Genomic DNA, 18,331 nt, shown 5'->3' with positions numbered 1-18,331 from the left:
AGTATTAGCTAAAGTAATATAAACAACAATTTAAATAACAAATCATACTAACAGATTAATAGTAAATAAATAAATATTGTGAAGAGAAACTGTTTATTTATCCTACATGAAAACATTTTTGTTAGGGTTTTCTGTGTAGAAAAAATGTTGATATGGTCAATATCATTTCATTATTTTATTAATGTGGGTTGCCAATTTGTATAACCTGACTATCTATCAAGCTATAACAAGGAAGTAAAGACATACTAACCAATGCATCAGGCACAGACAGACAGGGGCTGATTCAAGTGGCTCTTTGGTTCACTTTACTTGATGAAATATTGACCTGTACTTTATTTCATTCTTTTTTAAGTGCTCCCCATGAAAAAACACAGACTACCCTGGCCCAGCCTCTGAACCCAACTCCTTATTGTATAAATATTTTTTGTATTAATCTTTAAAATACCAGAACTTGCACAGAACTTACTTTTGGCTGTCTGACATGATTTAAAAATATTAAATCACGTGCTGTGAACAGTTGGTCAGTACTTCAGTACTTTACTTTTTTACCAAATACCTTTTGCACCTGCTTAATTAAAGCTTAATCTACTCTATTTAACATGTTGAAGTTATACTACCGAGACTGGAGTGGTATAACCTGTGTAATGATTGCACTATTGATACTTTATTTTCACAAAAGACAGCTATAAAGTGAAGTGTACCACTTCTGTGGGCACCAAACCATGGTGGGCATCCCTTATTTTCATTTCTGAAAGGTGACAACCCTACTTTGAAGATAATATGAGTTTATAGAGCATTTTGAATTGAATTGAATAATAATACTTTTCTGAAAGTCTACAAAACCAAAGTTATTGTGCATTTAAACTGTGAAGTTAATAAAAATCAATGGAGCATTTTACGCCATGAATAAAACCACATCAAACAGTCTCTTCTCAACACTAAAACGCCACTTCCGTCTTTTCCTGGTCGCCATTTTGGATTTTATGTAAAGCACTTGAAATATAGAACGCTGCTAACAGGCTAGCCTCGGGACTGAAACGAGCTAAAGAGATAGCGAGGGGGAATTTTGGACCTGGGGGTCGTATGTAGTGTGCTAGACTATTAAAACGACCACTATCATATTTAGTGCGTTGTCTAAGCCGCTTGTTGCTGCAGATGCGGCAGCTAACTAGATAGGTAGCGTTTAGCCAGTTAACGGTGAAGGAGCAATAGCATTAGCATTCCGGCGTCAGAACAGAGTGAGAACATCATCAGTCATTTCGTCCCGATTCACAGAGTTTACTTCTTTGTTACCAATTTATGTCAGTGAGGCGAACTGTATAGCCCGGAGACACATTCTGAGGTAAGTCACCCTCCATTTTCATATTACCACAAAATTATAAAAAGTCGGGCTAAATGACCCCAGCTTTTAGATGTGGACCATGCTGCAAGAAGCAGCCAGCAGTGCTAACGGAACAAAGCTATCGTCATTTAGCGGGTTTCAGGGTAAAAAGCATCATTAGGCCTATCTGATCATGCGACCTCTCATGCATGGGGTCAAGTCAGTTTGTAGCATATTCACAACAACACAAGCTAGCTGCAGCAGTACTATTGTATTGAGATATCCATCCATGTTGCATGTTGTGCACTGATATGAGTTAAGGGGTCGCGCCCTCCCATGTCAAATCAGTACGGTTTAGTCGTTGCACTGATTAATAGTCGTTTAAAAGTTTTTGCAATTCAAAGTGTCTGTTGTAATTTATCTGAAATCAAAGGCTGTATCAGGGATTTTTTTTTACAAACCTGTATTACCCGGCAGTGTAGCACTAGCCAAGGAGAATCCCTGCAGATGCACTTTAACCAGCTTCAAGGACTCTGAGCATTTCTCTTTTCTCCAAGGAGCCATGTACCAGCTCCCTGTGAATAATCTGACAAGAATCCGGAAAGCTAGAAAACAAGTGAAGAAAAACCTAGAAGACATAGGACTCGAGCTCTGCAAGGAGGTAGCAGAGGTGAGTGTTTTTGTTGTTGTTGTTGTTGTTGTATGGTATTTGTCTATTTTTTTATATATATAAGTGGTATCAGAATATCGACTCGACTTCAGCTCAGCTGCCTGTGTCAGTGCGTGAAATGTTGAAAACACGATTAGCTTAAACACAATAAGAACAGATTTGCAGCATATTGTCAAAAACAATAATGGCTAGCAGCCTAGTATGCATCTACAACACAGGATGATCAATTTGAAAGATAGCTTTTTAATGTTACCTTTAAATAGCACTAAACAGCATATCTTGAAAAACACTGTCCTCTTCAGGTCCATGTCAATAGATTAAAATATTATCAAAGTTTATCTTTTTTAATAAATAATTTGAAAAATTAAGACTTGCATTTTGTCAGAATTACAAACTGACTATGTTTCCAGCACATATTTTTGATAACTTTCATAAAAACAGCTTAGCACTTAATACACACTAGCTTTCTGCATCTCAGAAAACTTGAATATTATTTAATGATGATACACAATTTTTTTTAATGCATAAAGATTATACTATGTTATGGCAGTTGCAGGGGATCTTTATAGTTTGTAGACAGTCATTTAAACCTTCTACATGAGGGTGAGGTGCAAATAAATATTGCTAAAGAAACTGCCTAATCAGAGAGCTGTATCCCAATTATATTAATAGAAAGTTGAATGGAAGAAAAGACTCAGGTAGGAAAATGCACAAAGAGAGGGATGATTGCAGTCCTTCGAACTGTGAAGAAAACGCGTGTTTAAGGAAACTTTATGAACCAGGAGTCCCAACACAGATGTATTCTAGACATGGACTCCAATTTTCTCATTTCTTGTGGTAAACAACTTCTGGGACAGAGATGAGGTCAGGAACAATTTGCCTCGACCCGGGAGAAAGAGGTCTGCACTGCTGCTCAGTGATGGAAAGTAATGTTTTTCACATTATAGTAAATTTTATATGGAATTTCCACTTTGAGGTCCACTCAGATCGTAATGTGGAAATTAAGGTCTGTGGGGAGAATGGAGAGGCACATAGCAGAAGAATGGAATACCACACTGTCAAACGTTTCTGTAGCTGGTAAATTTGTTGACCATTGTGTCACTGTGCCTGATTGGCTAGCAAACTGACCTGGCCTAACCAGAATAGGAATTGTATATAGAGTATCATTGAGTTATATCTATACCTCAGTGATATGACCATAGTAATTTAAATTGACAGAACTAAAACTTTGAAATGTAACACTTTTGTGTAATAAATTTTTGTAAATAATTTTTTGTATTTAATTACTAAAACATTTTTGGGTTTTCTTTTTCTTTTTTTTTTCTTTAAACAACCTTCTGCATCTTATTTTCCTATTTTCACATACTTTTGACCTTAATCTGTCTTGTGGTATAATGCTTTTTGGAGCTAAGTTAGACTCTTCAGAGAAATCAAGGCCTTCGACAGTGCATAACTAATTTGGTATCAATACTTTCAATCAAAACTGAGACCCGAGTAAAGAATATAAAGCTCTCACCAGTGTCCAGTCTGTCTTGTATCTGTCAAGAATGTATAAATTTAACTCTATGCTTACGTAATAATGCTTAGTTGTCTTCTTAATTGTCCCGTTAACTCTACAGGAGTTTAAAGAGTTTTGCCCAGATGAACAAACTGTAAAGGAGACTGCAGGCTATGACATCTGCACATGGGATCCGTCTCACTCTAAAACACAGGTAAATTCTCTTTCAGCTTGAACTTTTATGAATAAATCACCTCATTTTCTAAGACCACTGTTTCTTTCCTGGGTGTTTTTATTTTAATTTTTTTTTAGGGGTACCGATCGAAGCAGTTTTGCTGCACAGAGTGCCGATTTTCTTCCAAATACTACTCTGGCTACAAAAATCACTTCCGCAATGTCCACCGGAAAATATTGGAGAGTCAACTTCTGCTCAACTGTCCCTACTGTGCTTTTAGTGCAAACAGGAGGACCCTGGAGACGCATGTCAAAATATTCCACATAACCAACTCATTCCAGCTGAACTATGGCAACCCACGTGCTTCCGTTTTGGGAAACAGCGCCGTACAAGGAAACAGACTGGAGAGACCAATGTACTTCTGCAAGAAGTGCAAATTCAGAGATGCACTCTACAATGTTGTCAGAAGGCATATTTATAGAGAACACTTCCAGCATATTGTTTCACCGTATCATGGCAGGGTCACTGGATCTGTTAAAAACGGTGCTTGTTCCGTCAACGGCAACAACATTTTCTGCAAACAGTGTCCGTTTTCCACACGGAGCTACGAGGCTTTGGTGCAGCATGTTGTTGAGTACCACGAACGCATCGGTTCACAAGTTACAACCATGATTGGACATGCTAATGTCATGATGTCAAAGCCTCAACCAACCATGAACGAGAAAGCTGCTCTGATCATTAACAGGGGTAAAACTCCAAGGCCTGAGCCAACAACGCAACCTGTAATTGGTTACCTGAAGCCCACTGTTAAGAGTCCGCGTAGTGTCCCAGTCAATCCGAAGCAGGTCAAAGTTAATGCCAATGGAGTTGTGGCTGAAAATAATCAAACTGGTGTGAACACAGCCCAAACACAGAAGTGGAAGATATGCACTGTTTGCAATGAGCTCTTTCCTGAAAACCTGTACAGTGCTCATTTCGAGTGTGCTCACAAGGCTAAAAAGGTCTGGGCGCTGGCCAAGTACATCATGAAAATCCACAACTTCACCAGCAAGTGTTTGCTTTGCAACCGCTATCTTCCCAGCAGCACATTATTGAACCACATGTTGATTCATGGCTTAACTTGTCCACAGTGCCACTCTGCTTTCCACAGTATTGAGAAAATCATGGAGCACACAGCCAAGACCCACCCAGATGAGTTTGTTGGACCCTCTGGTGCATCCCCTCTAACCTTTGATCTGACTATTAAACAAACCAAACCCACTAACATTCAGCTCGCTGTCCTCACTTTCAACATGAAGGAGTCGCCCAATGGTCAAGATCAATCTCCACCGCCACTGCAGTACGTTCAGCTGCCTGGAAAATTACAGCCGGTTAGAATTGTGGAAAAGCAAAACGAACCAAGAAATTTAGCTTCGCTAATCCAGAACAGTGAGGTTGGAAAGACTGTTTGTCCGCTGTGCTTCTCCATCCTCAAAGGTCCCATCTCTGACGCCTTGTCCATGCACCTGAGACAGCGACATCAAGTGATCCAAACCATGCATCCTGTCGAAAATAAAATGACATACAAGTGCATTCATTGTTTAGGGGTATACACTAGTAACATGGTAGCTTCCACAATCACGCTGCACCTTGTGCAATGCAGAGCCGTTGGTAGGAGTCAGTCGAGTCAGGGCTTCAAATCCGCCTTGACTCTCAACTCGGCAGGTGCCGGTATTCTCAAGAGACAGTTGCCTACACAATCTCCTTCAAGTCCCAAGAAAATCAAAATGAGCAAAAAAACAGGTCCCTTCCGCGGAAGCACCGCTCCATTTGATGGCCTGGTTCTGGATCCATCGGGCTGCGAGCACAAGACACACGAGGCCAGGAAAGAGTTCCTGACGGCATACTTCAATCGACGGCCATACCCGACTTCTCAAGAAGTGGAGAAGCTGGCCGCGAGTCTGTGGCTGTGGAAATCCGAAGTTGCCAGTCACTTTGCGTTGAAGCGAAAGCTGTGTTTAAAGGGTTGTGAAACCAAGAAGGTTTTGGTCCAAGTTGGCCTTGACATGAACGCTGTGCGCAAACTGAAACATTACCTGATCTTTGATAAGGGGAGGTTGGTTGGCACCACCTCTGCTAGGTCTACAGGCTTAAAGTCACATGCACCACACTCAAAACCAAAACGACGTCCTCACACACCCAACCACACAGTGGAACAGAGTGGTTTGCACATAGAAATAATTTCAATAGACTCAGACAACGAAGAAGAAACAGAGGATCCTGTTCCGAATGAAGAAGTTGACACAAACCAAGACGAAAAGGTTGACACAAACCCAGGAGACAATGCGGACTACAAGTGCCTGGAGAACCCGACAGAAGAGAGAGGACGTTTGGAAGTGACTGATCGTTCAGAAGAAAAGAGCAGTAGTCCAGATGGCAAAGAAGATGACCCGATCCAAGAAGTGTCTGTCTTATCAGAAAATGAAAATGAAAAAGTTGAGCCAAACCAAAAAGAAGTCTTGTCGGAGAATGAAAAAGTTGGTGTAGAAGAAGAGATATTACCAGAGAATGACACGCCTGATGTACAACAAGAAGGGGAGGTCTTGGAGAATGAAAAAGCTGACCCCAACCAAGAAGAGATATTTGCAGAAAGTGAAGAGGTTGAGCAAAACCAAGAAAAGGTCTTGGAGAATGAAAACGAAAAGGTGGAGTCCATGTCCCCACAGAACCTGACAGAAGAGGAAAACCAGGAGAGCATGGATGAGCCTTCCATGGAAAACAGCTTTATTGACGATGGGAAAGAAAATGCTGACATGCCCTCATGTTAGTGTTCTTTTGTTCTGGTTGAAAATTAGCTGAGTTTTACAAGTGAACGAGTTGTACTGCTCCAAAAGTGGTTACATCTCGAAGGGCTGTTTTTATTAAATTGGCATGGGGCACATAAATTCATCCATTTTTAATGTGTTACTCTTAACCAGACCTGGAGAAAGGAAAAACTGTTACCTTAACCTGCATTGTATAAGTACCGATGCATATATATATACATATATAGAGAGACAGACGGTTCTTCTTTGCCTACATTGTGGTTCTGTTTCAAACTGTATTACTTTTCCTAGCTGCCATGATGCATAAAATGTTTTTTTCCAAGTCTCCCTACTTTTTGTTTACTTCTGTCTTAGTTGTTCCTGTGTACTCTCTTCATCTTATCCCAGACTTAGACAATTTAAGACGCATTTAAAATTTATGTACCTGTTTCAATAAAAATGTTAATGAAAAAGTTTGTTGGGATTCAGTCTACCTGTTCACAAAAAACTTTCAAAAACAATCAAAAATAAAAGCAGATAAAAGATAAAATATTAAGCAAAAATACACATTACAGCATTTTCATAATGTTAATTATTGTGAATTATTTAGATAAAAGTTTCAGCTATAAAGGTAAATTGCCTGGTAAATATGCATTTAGACTCTAAATGCATATTTACTACATTTAAATACATAAACTCTCTAAATTTTAGAGAGTGTTGGAGTAAAAACTGGAATATATTGATCCCAAAGGGAAATTGCTTATTTGCTGGTAATCTATTCCATCCAAGGTGTAAATACTAGTAAGTGCAAATATAAACAATGTGCAATTTATCAAAAATGACTAAATATAAAATTAAAATAAGAATGCGCGTGGAAATATATTAATCTACACTAAAGTTCCATTAATACTCAACGTTACGGATCAGATCTCTAAATTTCCGGGGTGTTTCTATTGTTGATTGGCGCAGGAGCAGGAAAAGGCGGGACTTTTCACGGCATCAACGACACAATTAGCCAACAGCCTGCATACGTCACTGAACGGGCCCCTGTCAGTTGCAAAAATGTTGTGTTTGCAATTCCATCCACTTTTACCTTCAAACCTGCTTTCTTAACGGAAGAAATAGACTTCTGAGAACTGTAAGTATAAGGCCAGACACAAATGGCTATTAAAAGCACATCGTATGTACTTTTATTGCTCTTTTTTCCTCCTTCCCTTCCCTTTTCTGAAGCGTATCTTGTAGTCAGTTTAGCAGCTAGTTAGCATGCAAGGCTAACCCAGTTATTTCCAAACTACGTGACTTGATGGAGCTGTCAGAGATGGCTCGTTTTCTCTGAGAGAGACGCTTAGATATGTCAACAGTTCGCAACGATGTGGTTCCGTGAACGGCGATCACGATAAGTTGTGCTACATTATGGCTAAATCTAGATTCCGTTATTCGTATTTATACTGATGATCTGTACTGCTGCAGTATGTGTCTCCAATAAACACAGTTGAACATGTCAAATAGCCTCTAAAAATAATGCAGACTGCAAGAAATGCACCAGCAATTTAATTGGGATTTTATGTGACAAAAAGTAGTGCATAATTGTGAGGTAGAAGAAAACTGATAAACGATTTTCATTATTGCTTCTAGCAAAACACAAAAGTATCTAAGCAGTGTAGCTTTAATGTATATCCAGCAGCACAAAAAGATACAAAATAACGGATTTTCAAAGAAATTACAACTGTATATTATTTTGAGGTATGTCTGTACCTGCCGTACATGTCTAGACACTGATTTCTTTTTTTCTTTTTTCTTTTTTTGATGTGCAGCATTAGTTTTGTACTGCACAGAGAGTTGCATATGTAGTTCAGTTTCGGTCTTAACCTCTTTCAGTCTCCACAAAATGACTTTTTGCAAACTACAAACAGGAATTCTTATGGTTTTCCTCCAACAATTGTTTATTCCTGAAGGCATGTTTGGACAGTTGTAGATGTAGCTGGAAGTATTTTTTACTCTGTTTTTATGCATTTATTTCTGTTACTTTTGCACAGTTACTTTGATGCACAAACATGTTGTTTACAACTGGGAGCACCTGATTAACATCTCAAAGACTCAAATAATTACCAGAACTAAAACCCCCGAATCCCAGAGGAGTTGAAAAGGATGCAGGAGGAAGTTCAAACCGTGTCTTCCATCAATTGCTATGCCCACAGCCAGAGAGAAATAAAAAAAAGAGCAGTAAAAGCAGTTGAGATTGATTAGCAGAGCTTCCCAAAAACTGATGGTATCATGTAGGACAATGCTCCTGTGAAATATTGTCTCTGCTGCCCTGATTATTGAGCTGTTTTTTTTTTGTTGTTGTTTTAATTCCCCAATTAGTGCATACAAAAAGAATACAGACTAAGAAACGGAGGTTTTGATATGTAAAATAACAGATAACCAATTGGATAAGAGAACAAACAACAAAACATTCAAATAACCAAGCAAATGGGAAATAAAAAGGAGGCATTCGGGACAAAAACAGCACAGAACATACCCAAATGATGTCACAACAAAAATTTGTTTTTTTTAATTCAAAAATACTTTATTGACCCCGAAGGGGAGGTTGGTTGTTTTTTGTTTTGGTTTTTTTGGGGGGCAGTTTTGTAGCTGTTAGCAAGTCATGAGACGCTCATAAAGCAACTTTCTTTTGTCAAACCAACATGTATCACAAAAAAAAAATCATTACTTTGTATTCATCTATCACATGAAAGAAAGCTCATTAAAAATATTTCCATTTGTGTGTAACATGACAAAATGTGTACAACGTAAAGTGATGTGCATGTGTTACTATTTCCCTAAAAAAAAGTTACACCGCCACATCGTGATTGTCCTCTGTGCTTCCAGGTTGCTGTTGCCGGCTGCAGCATTGGCTACGGAAGCTCCAATGTGACATCTGGCGGCCAGGGAGAAATGAAAGCGTCATGGCGTCTTGCTAGGTCGACTGCATGTTGTGAATAATGTCCTACAGCAACAGAGAACTGGTGGAGTTCTACATAAGCTACAAATTGTCTCAGAGAAACTATTCAAGCTCTCTGCTGAGGTCCGAGGCCGACGGGGCCAGGACCAATTGGGACGGGGACAGCCGGGGCCCTAGCAATGGCCCGCTGGTCAACAGCTGGGCCGGCTCCCCAGGGAAGTCCCAGGACCCTCCCACCGGCGTCGAGGTTGTCAAATCGGTTCTGAAGGACGCGGCAGAGGAGTTTGAACGCCTCTACACCCAAAGCTTTAAACACCTTTCCTTGCAGCTGGACATCACCCCCGACACGGCCTACCAGAGCTTCAAGACTGTGCTGGATGAGTTGTTCAAGGGTGAGGTCAACTGGGGTCGGGTGGTGGCCATGTTTACCTTTGGGGGAATTCTGTGTGTGGATTGCGTTCAGAAGAATATGAGTGAGCTGGTCTCCCGCATTGCCGAATGGATGACCACTTACCTGGACGAGCAGCTCAATCCCTGGATCCAGAGCCAGGGAGGATGGGTACGTCTCCACATCGACACGAGTTCAGAATATCATTTAAAACTCTCATTTAGTTCAGCAACTCCATCAGCAAGTAAAACACATTATATAGATTAACTACACAAAAGCTGATGTTTTAGCTTTTAAACAGAAATGTGATCTTAATGGAAGAACTATATTTAATAGCTGCTTAAAGGTTATTGTTTTTGACAGATACTTTTAAAGGGGCAGTATTATGTAAAATTTACATTTTATTTTAGTTTTATATCATGTTTTAATGTTATTCCCTCATAACAAAACATACCTGGAGTGTTTCCTTTATTCTCCCACGCATGTTCAAGAAATCTTTTAATCTCCCATGGCAACCATTCAGCCGTGCAAAACGGCTGTTTGTATCGAGCGCTGCCTTTGAGACGCAGATTCTCTGGGGCTTCAGTTTCTAAGCTTCCTCATTACAGACCCTCCTCCATCTGCAGCTCCTTCAGACTAGCCAGCAGCAATTAGCAAACACCTGCCGAGCTCATTATAGGAGCTACTTCTCAGTGAAACGCTGGTAAAAACGTTGTTAAAGGGTTGATAGAGCAGCAGTGTTGTGATGACTTCCTGGAGGCGGCGTTTCAGAAAGGACAGGAGTTTTTAAAGAGACAGAGGCCCAATTTCAAGGTGTTAGACATTTTTGATATATATGTAGCATTCAGTTACGTGCGGTGAGGTTCATTGCTGGTGAGGCACTGACTTACGACTTACAGACACCATGAATGTTATTGGACGCTGGGGGACAAAAAGACTAATCTTTTACATGTCATCCATAGCCGCGTTCACTCAGTGAAACTTAGAAATGTAGGTTTAAATTTCGTGCTATGATCCACAGCAAATCCGCCAAGCTACACTCAGACTCATTGCCATAGAAACTGACAACAATGCCGCTTCATATTTTAGGATTTAACACCAAAAGAACATTCAAGAATTTTGCACACAGAACAGAACATTCAGTCTGTTGTAGTACGTTTTAGGCTTAATGTTTTATTAATAAATAATTGCTGTGGTAGATTAGCTACCGCTTCTACTTTACTGAATTACTTAGACATACAAACTGTAGCCCACAAAACTCACATTTCATTAAAAAAACTAAACAAAAACATCTTATTGCTGTCTTACCTTTATCAATTAAATCCATGCACCGCTAATTCTGCACAAAAATATCCATTCATCCAAAGCCAAGTCTGTCCTCGGCATGTCTTTTCTACTCCATTTGAGAATCATCAAACTGTCTCGAAGCAAAACTTTCAGCTCCCGTGTTGGTCTTCCTTTAGTTATCATCTCCTGCTTCAAATGAAAATCCACTTTAGAAAACTAAGTGTAGAAATGTAGTCTTTCATGTTGACGTCGGAAGAGAGGAGAAAACAAATATATCGCTGTACTTTACTTATTTACTGTATGGCTAGCTCCATGGCTAGCTCACTGTGTCTTACTCTGCACTTGTGCAGTCACAATGTCTGGGATCATGAGCACCCCCTGCCATGAGGCAAGAGAACTGCCTGCCTCACCTCAAGTCTGTTCTCTGCCGTTTCTTATCGCTCCTCCGCACACAAAACACGATACACACAGTTGGTGACACAAAAAAAACACTGTTATTTATATATATATATGTTAAAACATTATATACATAAGCTAGATTATGGAAAATCAGTCCATATATTAAATGTTTTTAGCAATTTTATTGCCGGCGTACAGACAGGAGGAACTTACTCCCATAGAATGGCAGACAGCGCAGTTAGCGACAGGTTGCGCGATCCCAGGTGAGGCTCAGCTCGCTGCTGCCTCACCGGCTTCGCTTCTGAGCATTTGAATGGGAAAATGCGAAAATCCAGCGATTTTGAAGAAAAAAATAATCAGAATTGGTTAAGCTAAGTAAAAAATAGTACAAACCACAGGGTGAAAATAGCAATATAAATGATTTTGTTATTATATATTATTTTTTCATGATGACAGGTGAGGCTCTGCCTCACCTGCCTCCCCTGACCGCACGTCACTGGTAGCATTTTGATAACAACTGAAGGTAACAGTTAATTAATTATGCTATAAAATGGCACTATTTGCCTGGAAAACACGATACTGTCCCCTTAATGTGACAAATGAGGATCTTGTATTTTAATTTATTGAATTATGAATATACAGAAAAATTTGTATTTGCTCCCATTCAGATACAAGGTTTTTATTTTATTTTCATTTTTGTCTCACTTAAACATTTCAGATCATTAAGAAAAACAACTATATCAAATATATCCTGAGTTAATACAAAAAAAAAAATCACTCTTGTTTTAGCTTACTCATCCAAACCAACCTGGTATTTAGGAAAATAAAAGCCAAATTTTGTTGATCATGATTGATTTTTAAAAGCAATAAAAGAGCAAATTAAGAAAATTATGAACAACCCTGAATATCCTCTTTGAGTGTCTTCAGTCAGAAGCTTTGACAGGACCGCAGCAATACAGACTGCTACCGAAAATCCTTACAGCCCATAATCTACAACAAGTTACAACAACCTTTAACTTCCCTATGGGATTTTTAAATATAATTTAATTTCCTTAACTGAAAAAAGGGCACAGGTACCTTTTATAGGCTCTGTAAGGATGGCCAAAAAAAAAAGCTGAGAAAACTATTTCTCAGCGCTGTACTCTCTACCAAAGTAAAAACCAACACGTTCTAACTCTGTCTGCTTTGTGTGTGTGTGTTTCGTAGGACCGCTTCGCTAACCTGTACGGCCAGGACGCCGCTGCAGAGGGCCGGAGGTTTCGGGAGACCTTGAACAAATGGCTGCTAGTCGGTGTGGCTCTGCTGACCGGAGCTCTGCTCGTCATGTTCGTCGCTAAGAAACGATGAGCGCTCTGCATGTCTGTCATCATGGCACACCATGTGTAATGCTATGCCAACGCAAGTTAAAATAAAGTAGTTATTGTTTACATTAAAGAAAAAAAAAAACATAAAGCCCGGTCTGCTTGTGCACTGAATGTTAGGCTGCAGTCAAGCAAATGGTAGAAGTATCTACGACCAATGTAGCTTCGGTGAGCTGTCATACTTCTCACTCTGCTCTTCTGGTTTCTTTTAACATGCAGCAGTGCATTTTTAGTTGTTTAAGGGTCTTAATGTTCAGACTTGAAGTGCTTTAAATGAACATAAGCTATAAATAAGACTGAGAAACATGCAGCTGGTTTGGTGAATTTGCTCTTTTTTTTTTTTTTCTTTCATTTTGCCTTCTGTGCGTTATCCAAGGACCAACTCTCATGTCTCTCAAACTGACAGCTGACAGTTTATATTCCCTCCACCCCACTGTGTAACATTGGAGTCTGTTTGTTGCCTGTACTGGAGTTTTAGGCATGCTTCAAAAATAAATATATTTATGTTTTTCTTGTGGTGTTGTTTTTGTGTGTGTGTGTGTGTGTGTGTGTGTGTGTGTGTGTGTGTGTGTGTGCGTGTGTGTGTTTGTGTTTGTTGGTGAGATTTCCTGAAGTACGATATGTTAAACACCCTATGTCAGGGGTGCAATTGACAATTACTTTAGATTGCAATTAATCCATTGATTGTTCTGACGATTAATCAAAAATGGCATATTCTACAGATTTTTCAGTGAAGCACTTATGACTTTTTATACAAAATCAGAAATGCCCCAAAAGATGCAAATTATAAAAAAAAAAGAAAAGAAACATTTCATTGCCTTAAATGCAATTACATAGCATTCCTTTGGTGAATCAGAACCAGTTGAAGCTAAAACTAAAACTTGAATTTTGGCTAAAACATATTTACAAACGTCTTTTATATGAAAAGTAAAATGTGTATATGTTTAGGTATAATCACTGCTCTGAATATGTTGAGTTTTTTCAGCAAGCGCCCCGTTTTTTAGTGTATGCTCCAGCTAACGAATAATTAACTAAATTAGTTTAATCTAGTAATCCAATTAATCATTTCAACCCTACACAGCTTTATATCTGGAAAGAGTAAGTTATGTGGTCAGAAAACTTACTCATAACCTTTAAGCAACATGTTGCTTGCTTTATTTCTGTCTTTATACAGGTCCTCAAAAATTTGCATATTGTGATAAAGTTCATTATTTTCCATAATGTAATGATAAAAATTAAACTCATATATTTTAGATTTATTGCACACCAACTGAAATATTTCAGGTCTTTTATTGTTTTAATACTGATGATTTTGGCAAACAGCTCATGAAAACCCAAAATTCCTATCTCAAAAAATTAGCATAACATGAAAAGGTTCTCTGAACGAACAATTAACCTCATCATTTGAATCAACAAAGTAACTCTAAACACCTGCCAAAGATGCCCAAGACTTTTTAAAAACTCCCAGCCTGGTTCATTGCTCAAAACCGCAATCATGGGTCAGACTGCCGACCTGACTGCTGTCCAGAAGGCCATCATTGACATCCTCAAGCAAGAGGGTAAGACACAGAAAGAAATTTCTGAATGAATAGGCTGTTCCCAGAGTGCTGTATCAAGGCACCTCAGTGGGAAGTCTGTGGGAAGGAAAAAGTGTCAGAAAACGCTGCACAACGAGAAGAGGTGACTGGACCCTGAGGAAGATTGTGGAGAAGGGCCGATTCCAGACCTTGGGGGACATGCGGAAGCAGTGGACTGAGTCTGGAGTAGAAACACCCAGAGCCACTGTACACAGGCGTGTGCAGGAAATGGGCTACAGGTGCCGCATTCCCCAGGTCAAGCCACTTTTGAACCAGAAACTGCGGCAGAAGCGCCTGACCTGGGCTACAGAGAAGCAGCACTGGACTGTTGCTCAGTGGTCCAAAGTACTTTTTTCAGATGAAAGAAAATTTTGTATGTCATTTGGAAATCAAGGTGCCAGAGTCTGGAGGAAGACAGGGGAGAAGGAAATGCCAAAATGCCAGAAGTCCAGTGTCAAGTACCCACAGTCAGTGATGGTCTGGGGAGCCATGTCAGCTGCTGGTGTTGGTCCACTGTGTTTTATCAAGGGCAGGATCAATGCAGCAGCTATCAGGAGATTTTGGAGCACTTCATGCTTCCATCTGCTGAAAAGCTTTATGGAGATGAAGATTTCATTTTTCAGCATGACTTGGCACCTGCTCACAGTGCCAAAACCACTGACCATGGTATTTTTGTGCTCAGTTGGCCTGCCAACTCTCCTGACCTGAACCCCATAGATAATCTGTGGGATATTGTGAAGAGAATGTTGAGAGACGCAAGACCCAACACTCTGAATGAGCTTAAGGCCCATATCGAAGCATCCTGGGCCTCCATGACACATCAGCAGTGCCATGTCGCATTGAAGCAGTCATTTCTGATTCAGGATTCCTGACCAAGTATTGAGTGCATAACTTAAACATAATTATTTGAAAGTTGACTTTTTTGGTATTAAAACACTTTTCTTTTATTGGTCGGATGAAATATGCACATTTTTTGAGATAGGAATTTTGGGTTTACATGAGCTGTATGCCAAAATCACCAGTATTAAAACAATAAAAGACCTGAAATATTTCAGTTGGTGTGCAATGAATCTAAAATATATGACAGTTTAATTTTTATCATTACATTATGGAAAATAATGAACTTTATCACAATATGCTCAATATGCTAATTTTTTGAGAAGGACCTGTATATGTCATTGTGTAGATTTGGTTACAGTGAGATAAGTCAGCTTTCTGTTAATTTGACATAAACACACAGTAAATATAAATATAACAAGTTTAAAAGTGACTATTTGAGCTACAGTTGAGGTGTTTTTAACTCTGAATGTTTGGATGCAGCAGAGGGAATGCATGCCATACTTTCCAGATTTGTATTTGTAAATTTTAAAAATCAAGATTATTTTTTTCTTCCATTTTCTTTTCGTGTGCTTGTTTGTGTTGGAGAAACACCAAATAAGATACTTTGAATACAAGTTGTGAAAGAAATTAGTGGTTTGAATACTTTTACAAAGCGCCTGCTTTGACTTTGTGGTCCGTTGAGCTTCAGTTATCGGGAGTAGTGTTGCACATGAGCCGCCAGAGGGCGCCAGCGCACCACGCGGTCTGAGCGCCACATTCTTTAAACGCTATCCCGCTGGTGTTTATCGAAATGCAATTTTTCACCATGAACCAACTTTTGTTTTACATCGTATTCTGTCGGAATTTATTAAAATTAATTCACACCTACAAAAAGCCAACTTAGTCACTGACAGCATATTTGGCTATCGTGAAGTTTTACTGAAAACAACTTTTAACCGAATAGTCACAGCCAGAATAAAGACATCTCTGCAGGTCCTCCCAGTCTGCTCTGGAAATTACAGCGTCGTATACAGCAGCAGCAGGAGAGAGAAGCTTTTCGCCACTAACGGATGGTTCTGTGAGTGAACTGGAGCGGGCCTGTGGTTGCTAATCTATCCCTGTCATTTGCTGCCATTTCCCCAGAGCAGGGCCGACAGCTGCTGCAGATAAACAGCAGATAGAGACAGTTGAGGAAAGGATATAAATTATGGATGTGACTTTTTCTTCACATCTCGTCCCCTTCCCTCCCTCCCCCCTTTTCAGTTGTTTCCTTGTGATTTTTATTAGTATATTTTTTTCTTTTTATCATTATCATTATTAACTTTGTAGTATATTTCCTGTAAGGTAGTCCCTCCAGGTGTCTACGCCTCAGGGTGGTTTTAGAGGAAACTATAAAAATAATCACGAGACTGACAAGGTTATCTAACTTTATGCAACATGATTCCTGTCTCCACGGAGAATGAAGGTTTGTAACGGTTGACTGGCATTTGCCAGCTCTGAAACAACAAACAAAAAAAAGTTATTACAACTTTCTTGGCCAAGAGTGTGGTATGTGTGTGTGTGCGTGCATGTGTGTTTGTTTGTAATACCTTGTGGGGACCGTTCTGACACATAATACGTTGTGGGGACCACTGCTCCTTGTGGGAACCGAAGCCTGGTCCCCAAGGGAAAACGCTGTTTTTGGGTCAGGGGTCAGATTTAGGACTAAGGTGTGAATTGAATTTTGTGTAGGGTAAGGGTTAGGAATATGGTAAGGGTAAGGTAAGGTTTAGTCTGTAGAAATTAATGGAAGTCAATGGAAAGTCCCCATAAAGATTGCCACGCAATCACGTGTGGGTGTATGGGTGGATGGTGTTGCCAGATGTTCGCTGATCTGTGTTCAACAAGATGAAACCAAATGCATAAATGAAAGTATTATTTCTCCTTGACGCCTGCAGTGAGGCATGAAGCAAACGTTCAGCCACACAGATTATGAGAGCTGACAGGATCCAATTACACCAGATTTGATCGGTTATGAAGAAAAAAAAAAGAAAAACCCCCACCAAACTTTTTGATAGCCATAGCCTTTTTTCACGGACAATTACCGCGATGTGTGTGTTTGTGTTTGTCACATATAAAGCAACCCAGAGAGGCCCTGGCCGACTAACTGACAGGGAGGATGAGAGTGGCGGAGCCGGCAGCAGGTGGATGCTCTGGGGTCTGTGGCCTCAGTGATAACTTATCAGTCATCTTGCAGTCCTTACTGAGCAACCCCAGCCCTGCTACTCAGCATGTAAAAGAAAAAAACATACATCACACGTGCTTGCCTCAGTGCTGTGTTTATTACTAGCCTCTTTAAAAGGCGTTGTTAAATTCCATGTATTCGAAGGTTGTGGGATGTTTTCATGGCGATGTGAAACCATTTTTGTTTTTGTTTTCACTCCCACAAATGTCAGCCAGAAACTTTGCCTCAATACTCTAATCTAATCTTCTGAGACATGACCACAAGTGTGATCAACATGAAACAGCTTTATCTGCTTTATTGAGCAGAATTCCTCTATAGAAACAATCACAGTGTAGCCGTGGGTTTTTTCTTGTAAATAAATAAATAAATAAATCATTTGAATAAAATTGTATGTCTTTGGGACATAAAAAGAAAATAAGACTGCACTTATTAGTTAACATGCATTCTTGTATGTTCAAGGGAAAAAGTAATTAACATTTTAAGAGGACAGGGATGCACAGGGTGTCAATGCATCCTTGAAAAGTTTCTAATTTATGTTTCTAAAATTAAGACCTTAAAATGTCTTGAATTCGTGACCAAAAAAAAGAGTTGGCCTTAAAAACATTAATCACAGATCTTAAATTTTATCACTGCAGAACTGAGATGTATTCTTTTTTCTTGTGTGTCTTTTCTGTCAGGCAAAAGTTTCAGATACCTGCGGACACCTTAATCATGTTACTGAGGTGGTTTAAGCCATAGACATAAATATGCATATATGGTTGAAACTACCGCTAACTTGTCGCTAATATAACAAGGATGAAAAAAGTCTATCTAGGTAGCTTTTTTGTCTAAGTACATATTCATCGTAAATTGTCTGGAAAACGTTTAGTTTCATAACTTTTGTTG

General features: G+C 39.4%; 2 protein-coding genes across 3 annotated transcripts; both read left to right on the top strand.

The window, feature by feature from the left end:
• Positions 1–967: 967 nt before the first annotated feature.
• On the top strand, positions 968–6,920 carry adnpa (activity dependent neuroprotector homeobox a). 2 transcript variants are annotated; one of them, XM_088005384.1, is made up of 4 exons: positions 968–1,342; positions 1,882–1,991; positions 3,611–3,703; positions 3,802–6,920. In XM_088005384.1, exons 2-4 carry the CDS (start codon positions 1,884–1,886, stop codon positions 6,469–6,471), a joined length of 2,871 nt encoding a protein of 956 aa, XP_087861510.1. In that variant the 5' UTR covers positions 968–1,342; positions 1,882–1,883; the 3' UTR covers positions 6,472–6,920. The 2 variants fall into 2 exon arrangements, with proteins under 2 accessions (XP_087861510.1, XP_014825985.2); XM_014970499.2 differs by having other exon boundaries at positions 1,879–1,991.
• A 530-nt stretch (positions 6,921–7,450) lies between these two features.
• Positions 7,451–13,337, top strand: LOC106905594 (bcl-2-like protein 1). The gene is made up of 3 exons (XM_014970502.2): positions 7,451–7,585; positions 9,319–9,950; positions 12,672–13,337. The coding sequence occupies exons 2-3, from the start codon at positions 9,432–9,434 to the stop codon at positions 12,810–12,812; spliced, it is 660 nt and encodes a 219-aa protein (XP_014825988.1). The 5' UTR covers positions 7,451–7,585; positions 9,319–9,431; the 3' UTR covers positions 12,813–13,337.
• The last annotated feature ends 4,994 nt before the right edge of the window (positions 13,338–18,331 follow it).

Source organism: Poecilia mexicana, unplaced genomic scaffold (assembly GCF_051168715.1).
Source record: "Poecilia mexicana isolate PSO_F unplaced genomic scaffold, ASM5116871v1 scaffold_5, whole genome shotgun sequence".
Taxonomy (NCBI): Eukaryota; Metazoa; Chordata; class Actinopteri; order Cyprinodontiformes; family Poeciliidae; genus Poecilia; species Poecilia mexicana.
The sequence above is the reverse complement of the archived record's forward strand: the minus strand, read 5'-3'. Positions and strand labels throughout refer to the sequence as shown.